The sequence below is a fragment of the Balaenoptera acutorostrata genome, chromosome 9, assembly GCF_949987535.1.
Source record: "Balaenoptera acutorostrata chromosome 9, mBalAcu1.1, whole genome shotgun sequence".
Taxonomy (NCBI): Eukaryota; Metazoa; Chordata; class Mammalia; order Artiodactyla; family Balaenopteridae; genus Balaenoptera; species Balaenoptera acutorostrata.
The window spans coordinates 12,659,283-12,680,645 of NC_080072.1; the positions used below are offsets into that span (position 1 = coordinate 12,659,283).

A 21,363-nucleotide genomic window follows, 5' to 3' on the forward strand; every position below is an offset into this window, starting at 1 on the left:
GAGAAAATCATGTCAGATGAGGAACCCTGGCGGCCGGGGTTTATTATCCGAGTGAGAGATGTTGCTGGTGGGGTAGGGAGGGAGCACTAAGGGGCTAGACCGGATTTTACAAAAGAGCTTTTCATGTAGTTAAGACTGGTGCCGTCTGCCCTTGTCTGAGCCCCGGCACTGCTGCCACCGTGAGCAGAAGTGAGCCTCTGGGCCACGGCTGGTCAGCTGGGCCCCCTGCCCGCCTCTGCCCACAGGGTTGGTCAGCCCCTCATTTCTTCCCTCATTTCTTCTTGGTCTTCACCAGTCCCTTCTGCACGAGGCTGCGGTACAGCTCCTGGATGTAGGTGTAGACGCACTTGGAGTCGGGCACTGCCAGCCGCACCATGTCATCCACCTCCAGCAGCTGGGCACAGTCGGCCAGTTCCCTGAGGGGTAGGATGGGGAGGGGTGAGGAGGGGTGGAGCAGAGAGCCAACGGTGAAGGATGCAGGGCCTCAGGGAACGGGTGGGGACAGCCCGGCAAGGATGAAGCCCACAGAACTGTGTGTGGCAGAGCTGGGAGGTCATCTAGGGCAACCATCCCATCGTACAGATGAGATAACTGAGGCCCAAGAGTCAAGACACAAACTCAGCGTGGTCTGATTCCTAAGCCCGTGTTTTCACTGCACTGTGTGCCTTCATGTAGGAGTGAGACCCTCTAGTTCTGCATTAGCCCACCCCTTCCACGTGCTCATATACCTGTCCTCAGGGAGAGTTTAAAGGACAGACCCCCAACACTAGCCAGAGTGTTGGCTTGTAGCTGCAACATCTCCAGCTTCATCCAGTTTCCGTGTATTTATTGAGGGGTACTATGTGCTAGGTACTCTTCCACGGAATTCAGCACTGAACAAAATAAAAATTCCCCACTCTCATGTCACTGACATTCTCACTACAGTAGACTAGACAGACAGTAATCAAACAGAAATCGATGGTACGTCAGATAATGAGAGGTGCTGTGGAGAAAAATAAGGCAGGGAAGGGGGACAGGGTACGTTTCTGTGTTGAAGGGGATTTTTTTTTTAATATTATGTTAGTGATGGCTTAATTTTTTTATTTTTCATCTATTTATTTATTTATTTTGTGCCAGCGCCTCGCAGCTTGTGGGGTTTTAGTTCCCCAACCAGGGATTGAACGGGCCCTTGGCAGTGAAAACACGGAGTCCTAACCACTGGACCACCAGGGAATTCTCCAAGGAGAATTTTAATAGGGACCCCAGGAAAGTTCTCTTAAAGAGAGTAAGTTGGGGACGTCCCTGGTGGTCCAGTGGTTAAGACTCTGCGCTTCCAGTGCAGGAGGCACAGGTTCAATCCCTGGTCGTGGAACTAAGATCCCACGTGCCGCAGAGCAACTAAGCCCGTGCACCACAACTACTGAAGCCCACGCGCCTAGAGCCCGTGCTCCGCATCAAGAGAAGCCACCGCAGTGAGAGGCCCGTGCACTGCAACAAAGAGTAGCCCCCGCTCGCCACAACTAGACAAAGCCCGCGCATAGCAACGAAGACCCAACACAGTCAAAAATAAATAAAAAAGACAAATTTATAAAAAAAAATTTAAAAAGAGTAAATCAGGTACATATCTGTGGGAAGAGGATTCCAGGCAGAGGAAACAGCATGTGCAAAGGTCCTGAGGCAGGAGTGCTTAATGTGTTTGAGCAACTGCATGGAACTTAGCAGCAAGTCCTCTTTTTCTAACTTCCCAGCTACTCCTGGCTTTGCTAAAGCCGATCATCTGATCTAACCACTGTTGGGACCTTGCCACCATGTGCCAGGAGCTTTATCAAGTGCTTCCTCCCCTACCTTTTTTTTTTTTGGTTGCACCACACAGCTTACAGGATCTTAGTTCCCCAACCAGGGATTGAACCCGGGCCATGGCAGTGAAAGCCTGGAATCCTAACCACTAGGCCACCAGGGGACTCCCAAGTGCTTTCCCTTGAATGGTCTCATTTACTCCACTCCTCTGTGTTCAACCGGCAGAAGAGGAACTGGAGACTCAGAGCATTTTGGTGATTTGCCCAACGTCAAAGTGAGTGATACATCTGGGACTCCACCGCAGGCCTGCCTGATGCCTCTGGCATCCCTGCCCTGTAGCCGGGTCTCAGCAGTCCCAGCCTGCCAAACCGCCATGGGTGCTGGCAGTAGGAGAAACCAGGGTCCCAGCGGAAATCCTCTCTTAGAGCTGAGACAGCTGGGCCGAAACCCAAGCCAGGCTGGCCTGGGAGCGGGAGGGAGGAGCACAGACTGGAGGATTTCGAAGAATGGGACAAGCTCCCTGCAACCAGTGCAGTGCTCTTGGCTCCTGGGTGTGGGTCGGGGTGCTGTTCCCATGCAGGAGAGGCAAAAGCTTCATTCCCACTGGGCCTGGGGAATGGGGTCGGGCTCCTCGAGCAGCAAAGCAGATCAAGCCACCTGGGGGCCCCAGCGTTGACCGTTCCATGGGAATCAGAGGCAAGTTCTAGAAGGGAGCCAGCTGCGGCAGGGGCCCCCTTACTTTGCACACTTAGTCTGCACACCAGGCCCTAAAAGAGGTTAAGTCAGCTGCCGAGGGTCAAAGAGCTAGGAAGGGGGACTTCCTTGGAGGTCCAGTGGTTGAGAGTCTGAGCTTCCACTGCAGGGGGCACGGGTTCGAACTCTGGTCATCACTGGTCAGGAAACTAAGATCCCGCATGCCTCATGGCGTAGCCAAAAAAAAAAAAAAAAAGAGCTAGGAAGGAGGAGGCACCTTCAACCTCTTTTTTTCTCCACCCTCCATCCCCACGCATCCCCTGCACATCCTTCCCTTTTCACTGCTGCCTGATGCCTCCTCTCAGCCTGTCGCCATCACCTGATTATTCCTTCTGCCTTTCTGTGGCTCTGCAGGCTTGGAGCCAAGGCAAGGCAGCTGCAGGAGGACAATGACCCGGCCCCACAGGCCGGGGACACCTGGTCAGGGCCGAGCCACGTGCCCTTCTGATGTTCACCGAGAGCTCTCAGCCCCGACTAGGAGCTTCACTTTCCAATCCTGGTTCATCACCATTAAAGGTGCTTCTGAGCCCAGAGCAGGACTGGTGCTCCCGACGCCCTCAGCCCCCCACCCCAGGGCACTCCCCCCATCCCTTGGCAGGATGAACTGGAAGGGATCTTCTCTAGCATCAAGTCTGGTGGATTTCAAACAGCATCCTTGGTGCCCTAGGGCCCTATAGACATGCTTCAGGGACCATCTTGGGAAGCAGGGTTGGGCGCTGAGCTGGAGTGCTGCAGGAACCCCTCCCAACCTAAAAAGGCCTCCCTAAAATCTGTTTAATATGTTGGGCATTCACTTAATATTTTGCTTGAGGAATCTGTCAGGGGGGAAAAAAACATATGAAAAACACAGATCAATATCAGCCATCTTGTTTTGCCGATGGGGACACGCAGGCCCAGAAAGGGGAAGATTGCTGCCCAGGCTTCCCTGCAGGCTGGTGGCCAGGCCTGGACTAGACCAGAGGGCTCAGCCTCCTGGACCAAGGTGCTGCCGACACCCCCAGTGACTTATTCCCTGTCCCCGGGCTTTAGAAATGCACTGGGCAGGAAATGCATTCCCGGGCCTCAGAGCTGTCCTCGTGGACTACTCCCTATGCATAGTCCTGTCTCTACCAGGCGGCTCAGAAGCCCCTCCCAGGTGGGAAAGGACGGGTGCTCCAGGCGTGAGCTCCTTGGGAGCCCCAAGGCCATCAGGTCATGTCTCTCCGGTGGGTGGAGATGGAGGCCTTTGGCTGAGTCTGGTGTCGGTGCTTTGGCGGTGGGAGTGCCTCCTCCTCCCCCGCCACCTGGCAGCCATGTCTTGGTCTCTTAGGTTCTTCCTTGGGCCACACTGCTCCTCACACCCCTCCTGCCTGTGTAGTTCACCCCTGTCTCCATCCCTCCACCACCCCGGCACCCAGCTGTGTGAACCCCAGCAATAAATCCCCTCCAGGTCCCACACTGAATAATAATTATCATAACAACTGTGATATCATTCATCATAACATAGGAGCTAAGATTTTTTTTTTTTGGAAGTGTTTGCCATGGCTTAGGCACTGTTTATAGGGACTTTACTTAATTATTTACTTAATTCTCACCATAGCCCTGCCAAAGAGGAAATGTCATGCCCATTTTAAAGATCAGAATATGGAGGCTCAGGGAGGTGAAGGAGCCTGTCCAAGATCACACAGCTAACAAATGGCAGAGTCAGAGTCTGGCCCTAAATCTCAGCAACCACCCTGTCTGCCCCTCCTCTACCCCTTACCCTGCCTGCATTTTCTTCACGGCACCTGTTCCCTCACATTATATTTCACACGTATGTGTGTTTATGATCTGTCTCTCCCTTTAGAATGTGAGTCATAGGCACGCAGGGATTTTGCAAGTATCACCCACTGCTATGTCCTAAAACAGTTCCCAGCAATCAAAAAATATCTGTTGGGGACTTCCCTCGTGGTCCAGTGGTAAAGAGTCCGCCTTCCAATGCAGGGGACGTGGGTTCGATCCCTGGTCAGGGCACTAAGATCCCACAGGCCGCGGGGCAACTAAGTCCACGCGCCACAACTACTGAGCTCGCGCGCCTCAACTAGAGAGCCCACGTGCCACAACTAGAGAAGAGAAAACCTGCATGCACAACTAGAGAGAAGCCCGCGCGCTGCAACAAAAGATCCCGCATACCTCGGTGAAAATCCCGCATGCCGCAACTAAGACCCGATGCAGCCAAAAATAAATTAAATAAATAAATAAATAAATAATAAATCTTAAAAAAAATATCTGTTGAATTCATGAATGCGTGGTGACAGCCTCTACCTGGCCACCGCACTACCCGACCCCTGTGAATCCGGCACTCGATTCTGTGTAGGTGCCCCGAGCTCCCACCCACCTCCGCATCCCCTGGCATGGCTTACTCGGCTGTGGAGAAGGCCAGGGAGAAGTTGTGCCGGCGCTTGGCGGGGTCCAGCGCAGCATAGTCAAAGGCATCGGGGAAGAACTTGTGGATGAGGGCGCAGAAGGCCATGCCACTGCTCCAGCTTGAGGAGAAGTTCTGGATGTCCACGTGCTGCGGGCAAGCGGGGCCCAGAGGCCTCGGTGAGCCTCAGCCAGAGGACCCGGACTTTGCCCCCGCCGGACCTCCCACCCTCCGGGCTTTGCACCACACAGACCCTCCCAGCACTGCTGCCCTGGGGAAGGGTCCCTCGCCCCCCCATGCACCTCGTAGCTCCTCGTCATGGCCCGGCACCACTCCAGAAGCATGTTCTTAACGCCGCCGACGGCTGCCCCCGCGGCCTTGGTGTTCCGGAACAGGGCCGTGGGGCCCGAGGCTGCGCTGTGCGCGAGGGACAGAGAAGGTCAGGCCAGAGAGGTGGGAGGGTCCCATCAGGGAGGAGCCCCAGCCCCAGAGGTCAGTCCTCCTGCCTGGGCTCGGGCTGTTCCTATTGCCCCTCAGGACTCCCCCGCCCCCGACCGTCCAACCAACCCAGCCCCACCAGCTCCTCGCCCGCATCTTACCCCCCAAACTTGTCTACGATGGCTTTGCGGTTCTGGGCACGGGGCCCCCGGGGCCGGGCAGGGGCTGACACCCTGCGCTCTGGTGCTTTCTCTTTCTTCTTCTCCTGGGAGGGAGGGGGCTCCGTGGGACTCGGGGACACATCGCTGGGTGAAGAGTCACTGCGTGGAAACGTTTGGAGAAGGGTGAGAGGGGCTGGGACCAGCCACTGTGGGGAGGAGGGAGGAGGCTGGCTGAGCGTGGTGCCTGCAGTCTCAGGAGGCGTACGAAGTTGTGGTCCCCACTCTCGCACACGCTTCCTCTGGGCCCAGCACTGGCAAGAGCTGAGAAGGAATAGTGAGGTTCAGTCTAACTTTGGGGAGCATGTGGTCTGGCGCATGTGTGGGCAGAACGAAGGCACATCTGAGGTCTGACCTGAGTTTGAATCCTGCCTTTGCCTTTTATTTGCTGTGTGACCTTGGGACTGTCATGTCACTCCTCTGAGCCTCAGCTTCCTCATCTGTAAAATGGGGCAAGAATAGCTACCTGACAAGGTGGTTCTAAGGCCTGCGTGGGAGGGGGAATGTAGACCACGCTCCACGAACGTTCAACCGGGTACCTTTCCCGAAGAAGGTGACACGGAGGTGAATTTCAGCTCGAAATAAAGGGAGACTCTTCTAATGACGAAAGTTGTGCCCTGGCAAGAGTAAGGCTCTCATGTTATCCAGCACCAGCCAGCACCAGGCGCTGGGCTGAGTGCTTTATACACAGATGTCGTTTGAGCCTCACAAGAATCCTATGAGGTAGGTACCGTGACTGTGCCCACTTCACAGGGGAGGAAAGGGGCAGTGATGGGGCCAAGGTCACACAGCTGGTAAGTGGCAGAGTCATTGTTCAAACTCAGGCTTTCTGCTCACTCGCTTACGGGTGAGGCCGACACCACGGAGGCTTCAGCAGTGAGTGAGAGACGGACCAGATACGCTCCACTGCCCCTTCGCTCCCACACTCCGGCTCCTTTTGTCTCCCGGGCTCTGCCCTGGGCTAGGGGGCTGAAAACCATAATTCCTGGCATATCTTGAGACCAGCACTGGGGAGGCCCAGGCCCAGGGGATGGCAGCCTTTAAAGGAAGCAAGTGGCAGCAGGGGTTGGAGCTGGGGCTCCAGAGTTTGACATTACCTGGCTGAAGGACTGGTCTCTCCGGAAGCTGCGGTGTCTGGACCCAGCCCGTCTAGGGGAAAGGAACGGGAGGGAGGGAAGCTGGGGTGACCCATGGTGCGCTGCCCTCATGCTCCCTCAGGGGGGCCCCTGCAGCGTCCGTGGGCTCCTGGGCTCTCACTCACCGGGGCTGAGGCCGCTGCCCTCCTCCGTGGGGCTCTCGGGCCATTCCTCGGCGGAGCTGGGGAGCACTCCTGCCCCTTCCTCTGACTCTTCCTCCACACCCTGGTCCTGCTCTTCGTCAGGCCAGCCTGGCTCCTGGAACGGACATGAGCTGTGTGGGCTCGCACCTGCCTGAGGCTCTGGAGGGCTTCAGAAAGATCTGGAAGGCAGCCTGGGGCCACAGTGCTGCATCCCCCACCCCAGGCTCTTGATATCAGTGGGTGGAAGACTGGATTGTCCCAAAGGACTAAAGCAGGGGAGGGGCTTGCTTGGGGGCGGGGTGGGCAGGGGACTCCAGAACGTTGCGGGGCCTCCTCCCTCCTCTCCTCTTTCTCACTCACCACCTCCTCCTTAACCTCCTCCTTCACCACCTCCTCCTGTGGTTCAGGCTTGGCCTCATCTTCCACGGCAGTCTTCTTCTGAGAGTCTGACTTGGTCTCTGGAGCACTGGCTTTCTCCTGGGCTTCAGCCTTGGGCTCCTCCGTCTTGTCACTCTCCTTCTGAGGGGCCACTGTGGCCTCCTCCTTCCCAGCAGCCTCACTGGCTCCAGCCTTGGCCTCCTCCTTCCCAGCAGCCTCCCTGCCTACAGCCATGGCCTCCTCCTTCCCAGCAGCCTCCCTGCCTCCAGCCTTGGCCTCCTCCTTCCCAGCAGCCTCCCTGCCTCCAGCCTTGGCCTCCTCCTTCCCAGCAGCCTCCCTGCCTCCAGCCTTGGCCTCCTCCTTCCCAGCAGCCTCCCTGCCTCCAGCCTTGGCCTCCTCCTTCCCAGCAGCCTCCCTGCCTCCAGCCTTGGCCTCCTCCTTCCCAGCAGCCTCCCTGCCTCCAGCCTTGGCCTCCTCCTTCCCAGCAGCCTCCCTGCCTCCAGCCATGGCCTCCTCCTTCCCTTCGGTCTCCCTGCCTCCAGCCATGGCCTCCTCCTTCCCATCAGCCTCCCTGCCTCCAGCCTTGGCCTCCTCCTTCCCAGCAGCCTCCCTGCCTCCAGCCATGGCCTCCTCCTTCCCATCAGCCTCCCTGCCTCCAGCCTTGGCCTCCTCCTTCCCAGCAGCCTCCTTGCCTCCAGCCTTGGCCTCCTCCTTCCCAGCAGCCTCCCTGCCTCCAGCCATGGCCTCCTCCTTCCCAGCAGCCTCCCTGCCTCCAGCCATGGCCTCCTCCTTCCCTTTGGCCTCCCTGCCTCCAGCCTTGGCCTCCTCCTTCCCAGCAGCCTCCCTGCCTCCAGCCTTGTCTTCCTGCTCCCCAGCAGCCTGTGCCTCATCACTCACTTTGGCTTTCTCCCTAGATCCAGGCTTGGCCTCTTTCTCATCAGCCTTCTGGTTCTCAGAGGCCAACGTGGTCTCCTCTTTTCCCTCAGCCTCCTTGGGTTCAGAGTTGGTCTCTTCCTTCCTCTCAGCCATCTCCTGAGGAGCCACGGTGGTCTCTTGCTTCCCCCTGTCCTCCTTCTGAAGTTCAGCCTCCCCTTTGGATTCCCCCTGGAATTCCGCTGAAATGCTGCCCTCAGCTGGTGCCCTCTCCTGCTTTCCTGCCCCATCTGGAGGCCCCTCTGTGATGGTCCTCTCAGCTGGGCCTGTGGCCTCCTCCTCAGCAGAGGCTCCGCCTCCCACTGTCTCCGGGACCTCCGTGGCTGGGGACACAGGGGTCCCGTCCTCAGAGGGCTTCCCTTCCTTCTTCTCCATCTCTGAAAAGAGAAAACAAGCAGGCCTGGTCATGCCCCCTTTCTGCCGCTGAAGGCCCTGGAGTCTGGAGACCTGCGATTCAGTCCTGGGTCCCCCACTGCTCAGACATGTGACACAAGTATCCACTTTCCCTTGGTTAAATGAAGGGGTAGAGCACCACATCCCCAAAATTGGGGTGTTGGGCCAGCCACGTTTACTTGATGTTGGATGATGTTCACCTAAAGGCCCCCTGCAGGTTGTGACTTGGGCTTTAAGGAACACTGGGTTCCATAATGCCTTTTCAATGATTTGACCTCTTTTTGTTTTTTTGTTTTTTGTTTTTTTGTTTTTTTTAAATTTTATGTATTTATTTATTTATGGCTGTGTTGGGTCTTCGTTTCTGTGCGAGGGCTTTCTCTAGTTGTGGCAAGCAGGGGCCACTCTTCATCGCGGTGCGCGGGCCTCTCACTATCGCGGCCTTTCTTGTTGCAGAGCACAGACTCCAGACGCGCAGGCTCAGTAATTGTGGCTCACAGGTCTAGTTGCTCCGCGGCACGTGGGATCTTCCCAGACCAGGGCTTGAACCCGTGTCCCCTGCACTGGCAGGCAGATTCTCACCCACTGCGCCACCAGGGAAGCCGATTTGACCTCTTTTTGAATAAGTCAGTGAGGTGGTTATAATCTGACACTAGCCTCCTAGACCCCCATGGAGCAGTTGCTATTCTCCCCTTTTGATGGAGATAGCTGCCCTCACGCTCAGAGCCCAAAGCAGACAGAAGTCTCTAGATAGAACTTAATAATACTGTTTTTTGTTTTGTTTTGAGTATTTATTTTATTTACTTATTTTGGCTGCGCCGGGTCTTCGTTGAGGCATGTGGGATCTTTAAGTTGCGGCATGCATGCGGGATCTAGTTCCCTGACCAGGGATTGAACCCAGGCCCCCTGCCTTGGAAGCTCGGAGTCTTACCCAATGGACCACCAGGGAAGTCTCTAATAATACTGTTTTGATTCCATTGTATTTATTTTTACAGTTACTTTCTGTTTCTGGTCAGTAATATCGAGTTTCCATTTCCAATAGTGATATAAAATTTCTTTTATAAATACATTTATTGAAGTAAAGTAAGTTAATTCAAAGGAAGACCTTCAGGAAAGCAGAATACAGAATACAAAATACCTAAATCATGGAGGTGGTGTTAAAATGCCTGAAATTTGGGGAACCCTGGGCCAGCTTGGTCTCTGGGTCTCTGCCAGCACTGACAGCCTGTGTGTGTGGTTCTCTGAAGAGCTGGGCCTGGGCATGGAAGAGTTTCTTTTGGTGAAGAAGAAAATACTCTCCCTAACTAACCTCTGCAGGGAAATCTGATCCTCCAACTTTATCATGAGGTTTCCTATTCAAGTACTGTATATACAGTCAGCCTTCTTTTTCTGTGGGTTCTGTGGATTCAACCAACCTTGGATGGAAAAAATTTGAAGAAAAAATTCCAGAAAATTCCAAAAGGCAAACTTGAATTTGCTGCCACTTCAACTATTTACAGAGCATTTACATTGTTATTAACAACTGTTTACATAACATTTTCATTGTACTGGGTATTATAAGTAATCTAGAGATGATTTAAAGTATTAGAGAGGATTGTAAGGTTATATGCAAATACAACATTTCATATGAGGGACTGGAGCATCTGCAGATTTTCGTATCCGCAAGGGAAGCTGGGACTAATCCCCCACAGACATTAAGGGATGATTGTACTGTCCGATCTACAAAAACAGCTGGGGGCGGGGGCGGACAGGGCCAGCTCCTTTAGCTTCTGCCCTTCTTGGGGGGGGGGGGTCTGTTTACAGAGAAAATAATCTCCAAATAACGTTCAGGGCATGACTCAGGCAGTAAAAGAAGTAGACACTCCTTGTCACTGGCTAAAAATACCTCCTGCCCTCTGCAGGGCCATCGTTCTGGATACAGTACCCAGGGTACCTGAGTAATTGGGACAGAGGCAAGAAGACAGGCATATGAGGGACAGGGCTCTGTTTCTGCCACCCATTCAGGTCTTACTGCCCCCAGATCGAAGTCCTGGTGTCCCTGGATTTGGTCTCCCACCGTTTCCTAGGAAGTAGGCTGGGATTTTCAAAGATGCTCATGCTGCCCTCCAATTCCACCCCTCCCACCAGAGCCCCTTCATGGTTCAGCAGCTCCGGGAATCTATTAAAGTTAGAGGGAAACAAATGAGCCTGGGGGATGGAACGCACATCTGCAGGGAGCTGGGAGCATGCCTTGAACCCCATCTCCTGGTCTGAGACCTGAGCAAGTCTCTTTGCCTCTCTGGAGAGAGCCTCAGTTTCCAATACAATGACAGGATTGGTCTAGATCAGGTTTGCAAACTGTGTTCTGTGGAAAACTAGGGTCTCCTAAGACCATATTAAGGGCTGCGGTGGTGGGGTAGGTGTTCTTTGGCTAAGGTTGTTCCAGAAACAGCCTACTCTTGACCCTTTTAGAGTCTTACAACTTCATTAGCACTTAAATAGATTCCAGATACCCCATGGTAAAGTAACCTTAATTTTGCTTAGCTCTATTTAACTTGCTTTTCTCCAAACCTATGTGGCCATGGATTTTTTTTTTTCTTGCTTCGTTTTCTTTTTGCTTTATTTTCCCTGAGGTGCATCTATTGCCCTCTTGAGCGATGCCACCTTTAGCAGAAGAAAGTATGGCAAGTGCCGGTCTAAATGATCCGCACAACCCATCCCTGCCTTGCACTCTTGTTTGGAAGGTGGTAGGAAGCAGAGGTGAAAATCATTGATTCTGGAGCTTCCTATGATGGGATCCCAGCTCCCACTTCTTCTCCCACTGTGACCTTGAGCAAGCTGCTTACCCTCCCTGTATTTTGATTTCTGGAGATAAAAATAGGTCTCACCTCATAGGGACAGTGGAGGGTTAAGGAAGCCAATGCATAGAAAGTATTTTGGGGTGTGCCTGGCATGGAAGGAGCACTCAGTATACATCAGCTTGTACGGTGTAGGCTGGCCTCTGTCCAGCCCTGTGCCAGATTAAGGTCCTGACTCAGCCATGAGGGCATTTAGTTGGTAAAAGACAAGGCAAAAAGAACTGAACACCAATGAGATGATAAGCCCTTTTTATTTGTTTATTTAAAAAAATTTTTTGGCTGCGCTGTGCAGCACGTGGGATCTTAGTTCCCCGACCCGGGATCGAACCCGTGACCCCTGCATTGGGAGTGCGGAGTCTTAACCACTGGACCACCAGGGAAGTTCCGATAAGCCCTTTTTATACCTCAAAATGTGGGAGTAATTGGCTAAGACATAGCTGAGTGCTGCATCCATCTTACCCGTCATCTACATGCTACACACTTAGCATGGTGGAGGGGAAGGGCAGGTGTATACACACACATACACACCCCTCAGCCATCCTGTGTGTGCATCACCTCAGCTTTCCACCCTCCAGGCTTGTCATAAATAGCCAAGGAGTGAAGAAACTCAGAATACTGAGACGCCCGGATAATACCACCCACCCCAGCATTAATTCCATAGCAGTTTACAGCTTGCGCTGCGGTGCCCTGCTTTACCTTCCTAGTTCCTCACTCTAACCCTTCAGAATAAGTGTTACTGGCCCCATTTTACAGAGTAGGAATTTGAGGCTTGGGGAGTTGAAGCCCCTTGACTAAAGTCATAGGACAGTTAAATGGCCCAACTGTACCTAGAACCCAGGTCTCCTGACAACCAGTCCAGAGCATGTGCCAGAGACACTGCCCCCGCCAGCTCCACAGCCAGTGTCCCTTCAAAGGCTCCAGCCCAGGATGAGGGGCACCCCACTGGTGGCGAGGGCAGTCAGATATGGTGGAAGAGGTCAGCTCTCTCTTCCAAGTGCATGGCAGACCTTCCTCTCCACTTTCCTCCCTCGTTCCTTCCCCAGGAAGGAGGAAGGAAAGATTCATTCCACCCCTGTTTTGTGTCCACTGCAGACAGCTCCCCTCTCTCTCTTCCTGTTTTTCTCAGCAGACTGGAAGGAAAAGTACCCAGGAGCCCGAGTTCCAAGCCCCACATGGTACAGACAACGTTTGATGGTTCAGCTAACACCTCCACGAATCACTGCTCCCCAGTCTGTCTTCCAGTGGCCCTAAAGCTTTCACCTCAGCGGGGACATCCCTTGGAGATGCCACTCTCAACTGCTTAGAGACTCTGCCTCCCACCCCAACTGGACTGGTAAGTCTCCCAAGGCCCTCTCTGCCTGTCAGGTCCACATGGATGGCCACCTGCAGGCTGCTTGGCGGGTGACTTCAAGTTGCCCAGCACTGCAGGGCTGAGCCCCCGAACTCTGGCATTGAGAAAGAGTGGACATAGTGGTGGAGAGACTTAGGAAGGAGCCTGGATTTCTCCAACGGTGGGGCCCTGCTTGGAGGCTCCTCGGGTCCTTGGAAGATGGGAGAGGAGTTGGCAGATGGAGGGGGTGCCTAGAAAGGGGCCCAGAGCTTCTCCTACCTGTAGGGCCTCTCCCTGGGGGCTTGGAGCTGTCTCCTTCCTCCAGCTGAGCGACCGCACTCCCGGGCTGTCTTTAAGCCCCTGCGGTTTCTAGCCCCCAGCTCTTCAGTCCCCGTTCCCCCTCCCCCTCCCCCCCCCCCCCCGCAAGATCCTGGGGCTGCAGACGAGCATTGTTTACTGTCCTGTTGGTACAACACTCTCCCCTGAACTGGGAGGCTCGGATTTCCCATGGAGATCTGACAGGTGGCACCTTTCAATCACAGCCAGTGCCTCCCGCCTGACGCCGGGCAGCATCCGTCCTGCGCTCATCTCCCTTCCCGATGTACTCGCCTGGCCCTGGCAACTCCCCAAACCATCTGCAGGCCCATTTGGAGCATGGTCACCAGCTGTCTGGCCTCCCCTGCCCATCCAGAGCCCAGGCTAGGCCTCCTCTGCATCCCCCCCACCACGTTCCTTTAAATAGTCCCTTTTACCCTTCCTCAGACTAGAGCAGCTGCGGAAGGGTGGGCTAAGGAGGGGTGAACGGGACAGCTGCCGAGGTGGCGATGTCTCTCAGGGCTCCCACTGGACGGGGAGCGGTTGGGGAGAGAGAGAAGAGTGATGGCCCAAGCTGATGGATCGCTGCGCTGAGAGTCTAGGAAATACAGAGCCGAGTTCTATTTGGAGCCGAGGTGACGGGTACGCAGGAGGCTCTGAAAAGATTTTTGTGTTGAATCGAGATTTTGCTCAGAAAGACGAAACACCTTTACCTTCTGTAGGTGTCCTGTGATCTAAGAAAGGTACTACTTCTGGAGAATGTGTGAGGGGCTTGTGACTTGCAAGCTTGTGACCCCCCCCAACCCCTCCCCCTCCCCACCGCTTCAGCAACACTGGCTCCTTCGTATTCCTCCGATGAGTTGATTCCTTTCCATACTCAGGGCTGTAAACCGTTCTGCTTCTGCTGTTTGCAAGGCTGGCTCTTTCTCATTCTTCTGCTCTCAGCTCAAATTTCATTTCCTCAGAGAGTTCTCCCACGACATTGAGTTTCTCTCCATCGCTTCTGCATATTTTATTTTCTTATGGAATATGGATTGGAATCCAAAGTTACCTTATTCATTTCCTTGTTACCTGACTTTCTCTCTAGACTCTAAGCTCCATGAGGGCAGGGACTTTGTCATGTTCATGGCTGTATGCCCAGGGCCTAGCAAATTGCCTGGGTCATATGAAGTGCTCAATAAATGGATAGTGAATAAATAAATGATTTAATTAGTTAGTAGAAATATGGAACGGGAATTTAGGGGCCTGTTCCTGGGATGATCTGAAAGCCAAGTTTGGGTACCAATGGTTGAACAGTGCAATATTGTTGATTGCCAGCTGCATTTAGTGATAAGATGTCTGTAAGTTTAAGGGCATGAAAAGGGCATTGTGGGGGGCTTCCCTGGTGGCACAGTGGTTGAGAATCCGCCTGCCAGTGCAGGGGACATGGGTTCGAGCCCTGGTCCGGGAAGATTCCACATGCTGCGGAGCAACTAAGCCCGTGCACCACGACTACTGAGCCCGCGTGCTGCAACTACTGAAGCCTGCGCTCCTAGAGCCCGTGCTCCACAACAAGAGAAGCCACCACAATGAGAAGCCGGCACACTGCAACGAAGAGTAGCCCCCGCTCGCCGCAACTAGAGGAAGCCCGCGCGCAGCAAGGACCCAATGCAGCCAAAAAAAAAAAAAAGAAAAGAAAAACAGAAAAAAATGTCATTGTGAAAAAAGGACTTCATCTGTTAGAGATACAATTAGATGAAGAAAATATGGCTAAATGTTGACAATTGTCAAATCTTGGTGATGGGTGATTAATATGTGGAAGTTCAATATATTGTGCTCTCCGCTTTTCTGTACTTTAAAAATTTTCCCTAATAAATAAAAATCTAAAAAAAAAAAAGATTCATTTTTATTGAGCATCTGTCATGGACTAGGTGCTTTAAATACATCATCTTTTTTGTTTGTTCGTTTGTTTTGTAATGATTTTTAAAACTTTATTTTGAAATAATTATAGGTTTATAGGAAGTTGCATAAATAGTACAGAGAGGGTACAGAAGGTTAAATTTTACTTAAGATTTATCCACTGAAGGCTAAATCTTACATAACTATATGCAATATCAAAGCCAGGAAATTGGCATTGGTACAATGGTGTGTATACTTCTATGACAGCTTAGATTTGAATAAACACCTTCTCCCACAATCAGGGCACAGAACCAATTTCATCAACACAAAGATCTCCCTTGTGCTGTCCCCTTCAGCACACCTCCTTCCCTCCCCCCACCAACTCTAACCCTAGGCAACCATTAATCTCTTCTCCCATCTCTATAATATTGTCATTTTGAGAATGTGATTTAAATGGAATCATACAGTATGTAACCTTTCATAAAACCTAATAAAAATCCCATCTAGGAAGCAGATTCCTCTCTTAAGAACCCATCTCCTTTTTCCATGCAATTTCTTAATACTCCATAATATGTTGACTATATTCTCAAAAGTAAAAACCAGGATAACATATATACAATAACATACGTAGCAGCATTATCATAATAGCCCCAAACTGGAAACAACCCAAAAGTCCATCAATAGGAGAATAGATAAATGAACTGTGGCTTATTTATACAATCAAACACTAGACAGCCATCAAAAAGAATGAATAAGAGATACACACGACAATATGGATGAAATCTTACAGATGCTACATTGAGCTAAAGAAGTGAGGCACAAAACAGAAAACAATGTACAATTTCATTTACATGAAGTTCAAGAGTAGGCAGAACTAACTGATGGTGACAGAAGTCAGAATAGTGGTTCACTGCAGAAGAGGGAGTATTGACTGGGAAGGAACATGAGATAACTTTTTAAGGTGCTGGAAATATTTTGTATCTTGATCTGGGTGATAGTTATAAAAATGAATATATATTTAAAAATTAAGCTTGCGTATTTTACTACTTTACTATCTGAATGCTATACCTAAATTTTAAAGTATCAAGGCACAGGGTTTGACAAAGAGTTTGAGTCCTTAGAGCAGTAATGAGGGCAATATTTAAAATTGGAACTTCTTTAGGGAAGCATATGGTGACCAGCCATATAAAGTGTCTAGCCCACCTTCTCCTATGGGCAATGTACCACTGAATCATTAATTTGCATCTTCTAAATTTCATTTACTGGGAAATCCCTTGAAAAATCCAGGGATTGAGGTGGGTTTTTCTTGGGGGGGTGCGGAAGGCGGGCGTGCAGACCGAGAAATACATTAAGTCTTGAAAGATGAAGAGTTCACAAGTACCCTCCGTCTTCCTCACCCATACACACTAGGTTAGTTCTGGTGGCAGCCACAATGGTCCTATTCATCTCTTTAGGGCCCAGGGCGTCTAACAGAAGCTGACTAAAACATACTGTATACTTGACTCATCTTTCTGCAAGCAGGAACCGTGCCTTGCTTGTCTCTGCAACCCCGGAGAAAGCTTAGTGACCTACACACAGCTGTATTCACACAAAGGGCCTCTGAGCATTGGTCCTCAAACTTGGCTGCACATGGGAATCACCTGGGGAGTTTTAAAATGTACTGATGCCTGGGTCCTACTCCCAGGGATTCTGATTTAATTGGTACGAAGTGAGCCCTGGGCTTCGGGATTATTTTAAGCGTCCCAGGTGACCTTAAGTACATCACAAACTGAGAGCTGCAGTTTGGCGGCATTCTTCCTACTCCGCGCCTGATTTGACCTCTGGCCTCAGCTCTTCGGAGGTGAGAGCGAGGTTCACTGAGTTCTGTGGTCCTGCCCCTCTTACAGAACCAATAAACTCAAATCTCTCCGTGACACCCCTAAGGACAAGAATTCTAACCAGTCTGCAGGCGCTCTGCGCCCCGCTCAAGCCTCTATGGTACTTTGGAGTCCTCTCTAGCATTTGGCAGACGCCTTAACCAGGGCCAGCAGCTCCCTCTCTATGGTAGCGGATTTTCCAGCGCCGCCTCGTTGGTACTTCATTCCGGAAGCGCGTACGGATCAGATAAGAGGCGGGACTTCCCTCCCGGAAGTGACCCAGGTGCTTCCGCCCTATCCTACCTGAGCGCCCGGTGAGTTTCTAGTGTTTACCCGAAGTTGGGGACATAGGGGGCGTTGTGGCTGGCCCCAGGCCGTGGTGAGTGACGTCTGACCTCAAGGTGATCCTGATGATGGCGCCGCCATTTCAGAGGTGTAGACCCTGGGCTGGGGCCCGGGAGCCTTAGTTCCGCGTATGATCGGATTCTTAGGGCTCCGCAGGTTCATGCTCCGTTCCGGTCTCCCCTTCTTCTGGATAGAGGTGACCTAGAGGGACTGGGAGTCAGGGCTCCGGGGCTCGATTTCCAGCCCCGCCATTGACATGTTCTGTGACCTTGGGCTAAGCAGTGTTCCCCTTCGGGGCCTCAGTTCCCACATCTGTGAAATGGGACTTTTGAGTTCACTGAGGTCAGTGGCCCCTGCTGGTCTGATGCCCTCTGATTCCTCCACATCCTCCAGCCCCTGCGATGGGAAGGTGAATGGGAGGGGTGGGTGCTGACCATGATGTCTGCCCCCAGGATTAGGAGGCCAGAGGGAGATCTCTTCCACGGTGCAGGGCTGAAATGGACCCGCTTAGGGCCCAGCAGCTGGCGGCAGAGCTGGAGGTAGAGATGATGGCTGATATGTACAACAGGTAAGGGCTGATTCTGCGCTGCCTTTTCTTAGAGAATGATCCCAGGTCACTCTTGCCAAGGCAGAGGTGGATAACTTCTGAAAGTTATTTTCCTCATTCTGGGGGAACCTGAGGCCCGGGCTTACCCTCCCGGCACCCCCAACTCCCGCCCCATGCTTAAGGGCTAATGCAGACGCAGTGTGGGGTCACTAGAAGGAATTGGGCATTTAGGTTGGGATGGAATTGGCGATGTAGGAGCTGAGCAGGAAGAGAAGGTCTGGTCCAGGCTCTAGTTGTGTTCCAGGAAGAGTAGAGCATTTGCCTTTTGACAAAGAGCACGTAGCCCACTTAGTAGTCAACATTTCTTAAACTCTTAATCCATCTCGGACACATGCTGAGCATTTTATATGCATTATCTTTTTTTTTTTTTTTTTTTTTTTTTTTGAAAGTCTTTATTTATTTATTTATTTATTTATTTATTTATTTATGGCTGTGTTGGGTCTTCGTTTCTGTGCGAGGGCTTTCTCTAGTTGTGGCAAGTGGGGGCCATCTCTTCATCGCGGTGCGCGGGCTTCTCACTATCACAGCCTCTCTTGTTGCGGAGCACAGGCTCCAGACGCGCAGGCTCAGTAATTGTGGCTCACGGGCCCAGCCGCTCCGTGGCATGTGGGATCTTCCCAGACCAGGGCTCGAACCCGTGTGCCCTGCATTGGCAGGCAGGTTCTCAACCACTGCGCCACCAGGGAAGCCCTGCATTATCTTTTTTTTAAAGGTGAGGAGATTGAGGTTTCTAGAGGTTAAATAACTCTCTCAGGGTCCACAGCTGGTCAGTAGCAATGTCAGGACCAGTAACGCAGTCTGACTCCTAACTAGTGCCCATAACCATCTGGCAAATTTGGCAGCAAATCGTAGCTGCACCAACCACCACTACTATGGCCTTGGGCAAGTTACATGGACTGTTAGAACAGTGGTTTCCCCACCTTAAAGTGGAGTTAATAATAGTACCTTCCTCACAGAGACATTATCAATATTAAATGTAAAAGTATATGACAAGCTCTTAGCATTAAGCCCAACACAAGTCAAGTAAGCAGTCAACAAATATTTGCAATTTTTATTGGCTTAAGCTCTCTGGTATCCTCCCTAGATTAGTTGCTTTATCTTGGAGGCTATTACAATAATTTTTAAATGTAGGCTGTAAAGTCAGGCTACCTGGGTTCATAGCCCAGCTTTATGTGTTCCTGAGGCTCTGTGCCTTCATTTCCTTATCTGTAAAAAGGGGGATATTGATTGTGCCGACCTCATAGGGTTATCATAAGAACTGCAAGACAGAATCCATGTCAAGCACTTAGCGTGATGTCTGGAACGTAGCTGGTACTCTGCTAATGGTTCCTGTTTAATTAGTCATAAACATGGGCCCCCACAAGGTTCCTGCTCTCAAGGATCTTACAAGATAGTCGAGGTGCAAACTGAGGATTTACACTGCCTTCTTGGGAGGTGAAATCAGTATAGCAGGGCAGGAATGGCTGAGGGTTCCTGGTATGCCACAGGATGCTGCTGACCTGACCTTGCCCTTCCTTCTTTCTAGAATGACCAGTGCCTGCCACCGGAAGTGCGTGCCTCCCCACTACAAGGAAGCAGAACTGTCCAAGGGCGAGTCTGTGTGCCTGGACCGGTGTGTCTCCAAGTACCTGGACATCCATGAGCGGATGGGCAAAAAGTTGACAGAATTGTCTATGCAGGACGAAGAGTTGATGAAGAGGGTGCAGCAGAGTTCCGGGCCCGCATGAGGTCCCAGGCAGTACACCTCAAGGTGCACCCTGTCCTTTCCCACTTGTCTAATAAAAGTGCCCCCATTGGGTGTCATCTGTGAAGACTGCCAGGCCTAGGCACTTTCTGGAGAGTCTCCAGGAGCCCAGGGTATGATGGAGCTCTTTCCCGGTCGAAGAAGGGGTATTTGTCACTCTGGCATGTGACTGTGTGTGTGTTTATATATATTATATATTAAAACAAGTTTGTTGACACCTACAGTGTGCAAAGCAGTGTGCCTGGCACTTGGGAGTAAAGGCAGCAGACACAGCCTCTGCCAGCAGAGGGAGTCTAACGTAGTGTTTAAAAGCATAGACTGGTACCGTGTGGCTTAAGTTTACATTGCACGGCAGCCGCTTGCCGTGTGACCCTGAACGTGTCATTTCCCTGTGCGTAGCTTCCTCATCTGTAAAGTGGGGAGAATCAGGGCTGTTGTGGAGATTAAATGAGTTAATATGAATAAACTATTTAGAATAATGCCTGGGCCATAGAAAGTGCCCAGTATATATTATTTATGTCTAACAACTTAAAATCAAGTGCAGGCAGGCATTTTCCTCAATGATATAAAGGAACGATTTAGAGGAGAGGGTGGAAAGTAGATGAAACTTAAGAAGGAAGTAGCCACAACCTCTTGGTTCTAAACAGCAATATCGAAACATGTGAAGGGACCCAGCTTCACGTGTGATGTGTGTGATGCGGGGAGGGGACCGAGTGATAAGCACTGCCATTCAGTGTTCACCTGGATCTGAATCAGGGACTGCGCTCCTCACTTTTCATGGGGTATCCAGTCTCATCCACTCAGCAGGCTAAAGGCCCTGTTAGGAAATGGGGGCTCAGAGAGGTGGTGGTTTGCTGGAGGTCACAGGAGACGAGCAATGACGGAGGTCAGGGTTGACTGCTCGCGGAGGAGAGGCCGCACCCACTTCCGGTCCTGAGGGTGCCCTTGGAGAGAACTGCGCAGTTCTCAAAGTGTATGGTTCAGTGCAGAAGGAATTTTGGTTGACGCCAGTGCCACTGATAGCAGTGCCTTCACAGCAGAGGGAGGTGTCTGGGATGTAACGTCACCAGGCCGTTGGGCTCACAGGAAAGGAGACGGTAGAGGCAGTGAGTTTCAGGCTTAAAAGTACAGGTCCAGGGAATTCCCTGGCGGTCCAGTGGTTGGGACTTTGCGCTTTCACTGCTGAGGGCCTGGGTTCATTTCCTGGTCAGGAGCTAGGATCCTACAAGCTGTGCAGTGTGGCAAAAAAAAAAAAAAAAAAAAAATCCAGGTTCAAGTCAGACCACCTGGGACGAAATTTTCTGGCTGTGTGATCATGGGTGAGGCATTTGACTACTCTGTGCCTCAGTTACCCTATCTACAAAGCGATAAAAGTACCTACTTCACTGAGTGGTTGTGAAGATGAAATGTGTTAATAACTAAAGCACTTAGGAAAGTGCCTAATTCTCCCACGTTAAATACTCAATAACGTTAGCTCTTTTTTTTTTTTTTAATTGCTAACTTTGATGTAAGGAGTCTTGGGGTAGACCCCCTGAAAACTTCAAAACTATTGTCCATCTACCTTAAGGGTGGGCAGAGAGCTAAGGCTCCTTTCTAGGTACTGAAGTGCCAACTTGGGTCAACAGGTGGCGCTGTCTGCTCACGGGAATCAGCACTGCTGTGGCCAGTTCTACAAATGTGTATTATTCGTGTATTCCTTGCGGCCGTTGGACTAGGAAGAGCAGGGTGGTGAGGAAAACAGATATTGTACCTGCCCTCAGGTTTAGCAAGAAACGTCAAAAATTTTCAGAGCACATAGCTGGAACATCTAGAAGGGGTCGTAGAGAATGGAAGAGAAGAGGTTCCAGCTGGACGGAGAGCACTTGCAAAAGCTTTGAAGTGGCAGAAAGTGTGGAGCCGTCAA

General features: G+C 51.6%; 3 protein-coding genes across 11 annotated transcripts in view; 2 read left to right on the forward strand and 1 right to left on the reverse strand.

Moving 5' to 3' along the window:
• UBE2L6 (ubiquitin conjugating enzyme E2 L6) overlaps positions 1 to 14,411 on the forward strand; it is a 28,057-nt gene extending 13,646 nt beyond the window's left edge. For 2 of the 6 annotated variants that reach the window (XM_028162426.2, XM_028162427.2), the window contains one exon: positions 2,884 to 4,706. In XM_028162426.2, the coding sequence (XP_028018227.1) occupies positions 2,884 to 3,206 (323 nt within the window). In that variant the 3' untranslated portion in view covers positions 3,207 to 4,706. Of the gene's footprint in view, positions 1 to 2,883; positions 4,707 to 12,511; positions 12,885 to 13,257; positions 13,499 to 13,550 lie in introns of those variants that run through there. The other 4 variants (XR_009009357.1, XR_003621885.2, XR_003621886.2 and 1 more) reach the window with 4 other exon arrangements.
• SMTNL1 (smoothelin like 1) lies at positions 18 to 13,099 on the reverse strand. Its single transcript, XM_057553854.1, has 8 exons — positions 12,995 to 13,099; positions 7,208 to 8,535; positions 6,830 to 6,962; positions 6,666 to 6,717; positions 5,512 to 5,670; positions 5,215 to 5,329; positions 4,911 to 5,062; positions 18 to 416 (listed from the first exon to the last, which is right to left on the reverse strand). The coding sequence occupies exons 2-8, from the start codon at positions 8,531 to 8,533 to the stop codon at positions 272 to 274; spliced, it is 2,082 nt and encodes a 693-aa protein (XP_057409837.1). The 5' UTR covers positions 8,534 to 8,535; positions 12,995 to 13,099; the 3' UTR covers positions 18 to 271.
• A 2,586-nt stretch (positions 14,412 to 16,997) lies between the features above and the next one.
• TIMM10 (translocase of inner mitochondrial membrane 10) lies at positions 16,998 to 19,683 on the forward strand. 4 transcript variants are annotated; one of them, XM_007196456.2, is made up of 3 exons: positions 16,998 to 17,078; positions 17,562 to 17,677; positions 19,242 to 19,683. In XM_007196456.2, the coding sequence occupies exons 2-3, from the start codon at positions 17,607 to 17,609 to the stop codon at positions 19,441 to 19,443; spliced, it is 273 nt and encodes a 90-aa protein (XP_007196518.1). In that variant the 5' UTR covers positions 16,998 to 17,078; positions 17,562 to 17,606; the 3' UTR covers positions 19,444 to 19,683. The 4 variants fall into 4 exon arrangements, with proteins under 4 accessions (XP_007196518.1, XP_007196519.1, XP_057409150.1 ...); XM_007196457.3 differs by lacking the exon at positions 16,998 to 17,078 and adding an exon at positions 17,116 to 17,143; XM_057553167.1 differs by lacking the exon at positions 16,998 to 17,078 and adding an exon at positions 17,141 to 17,165.
• The last annotated feature ends 1,680 nt before the right edge of the window (positions 19,684 to 21,363 follow it).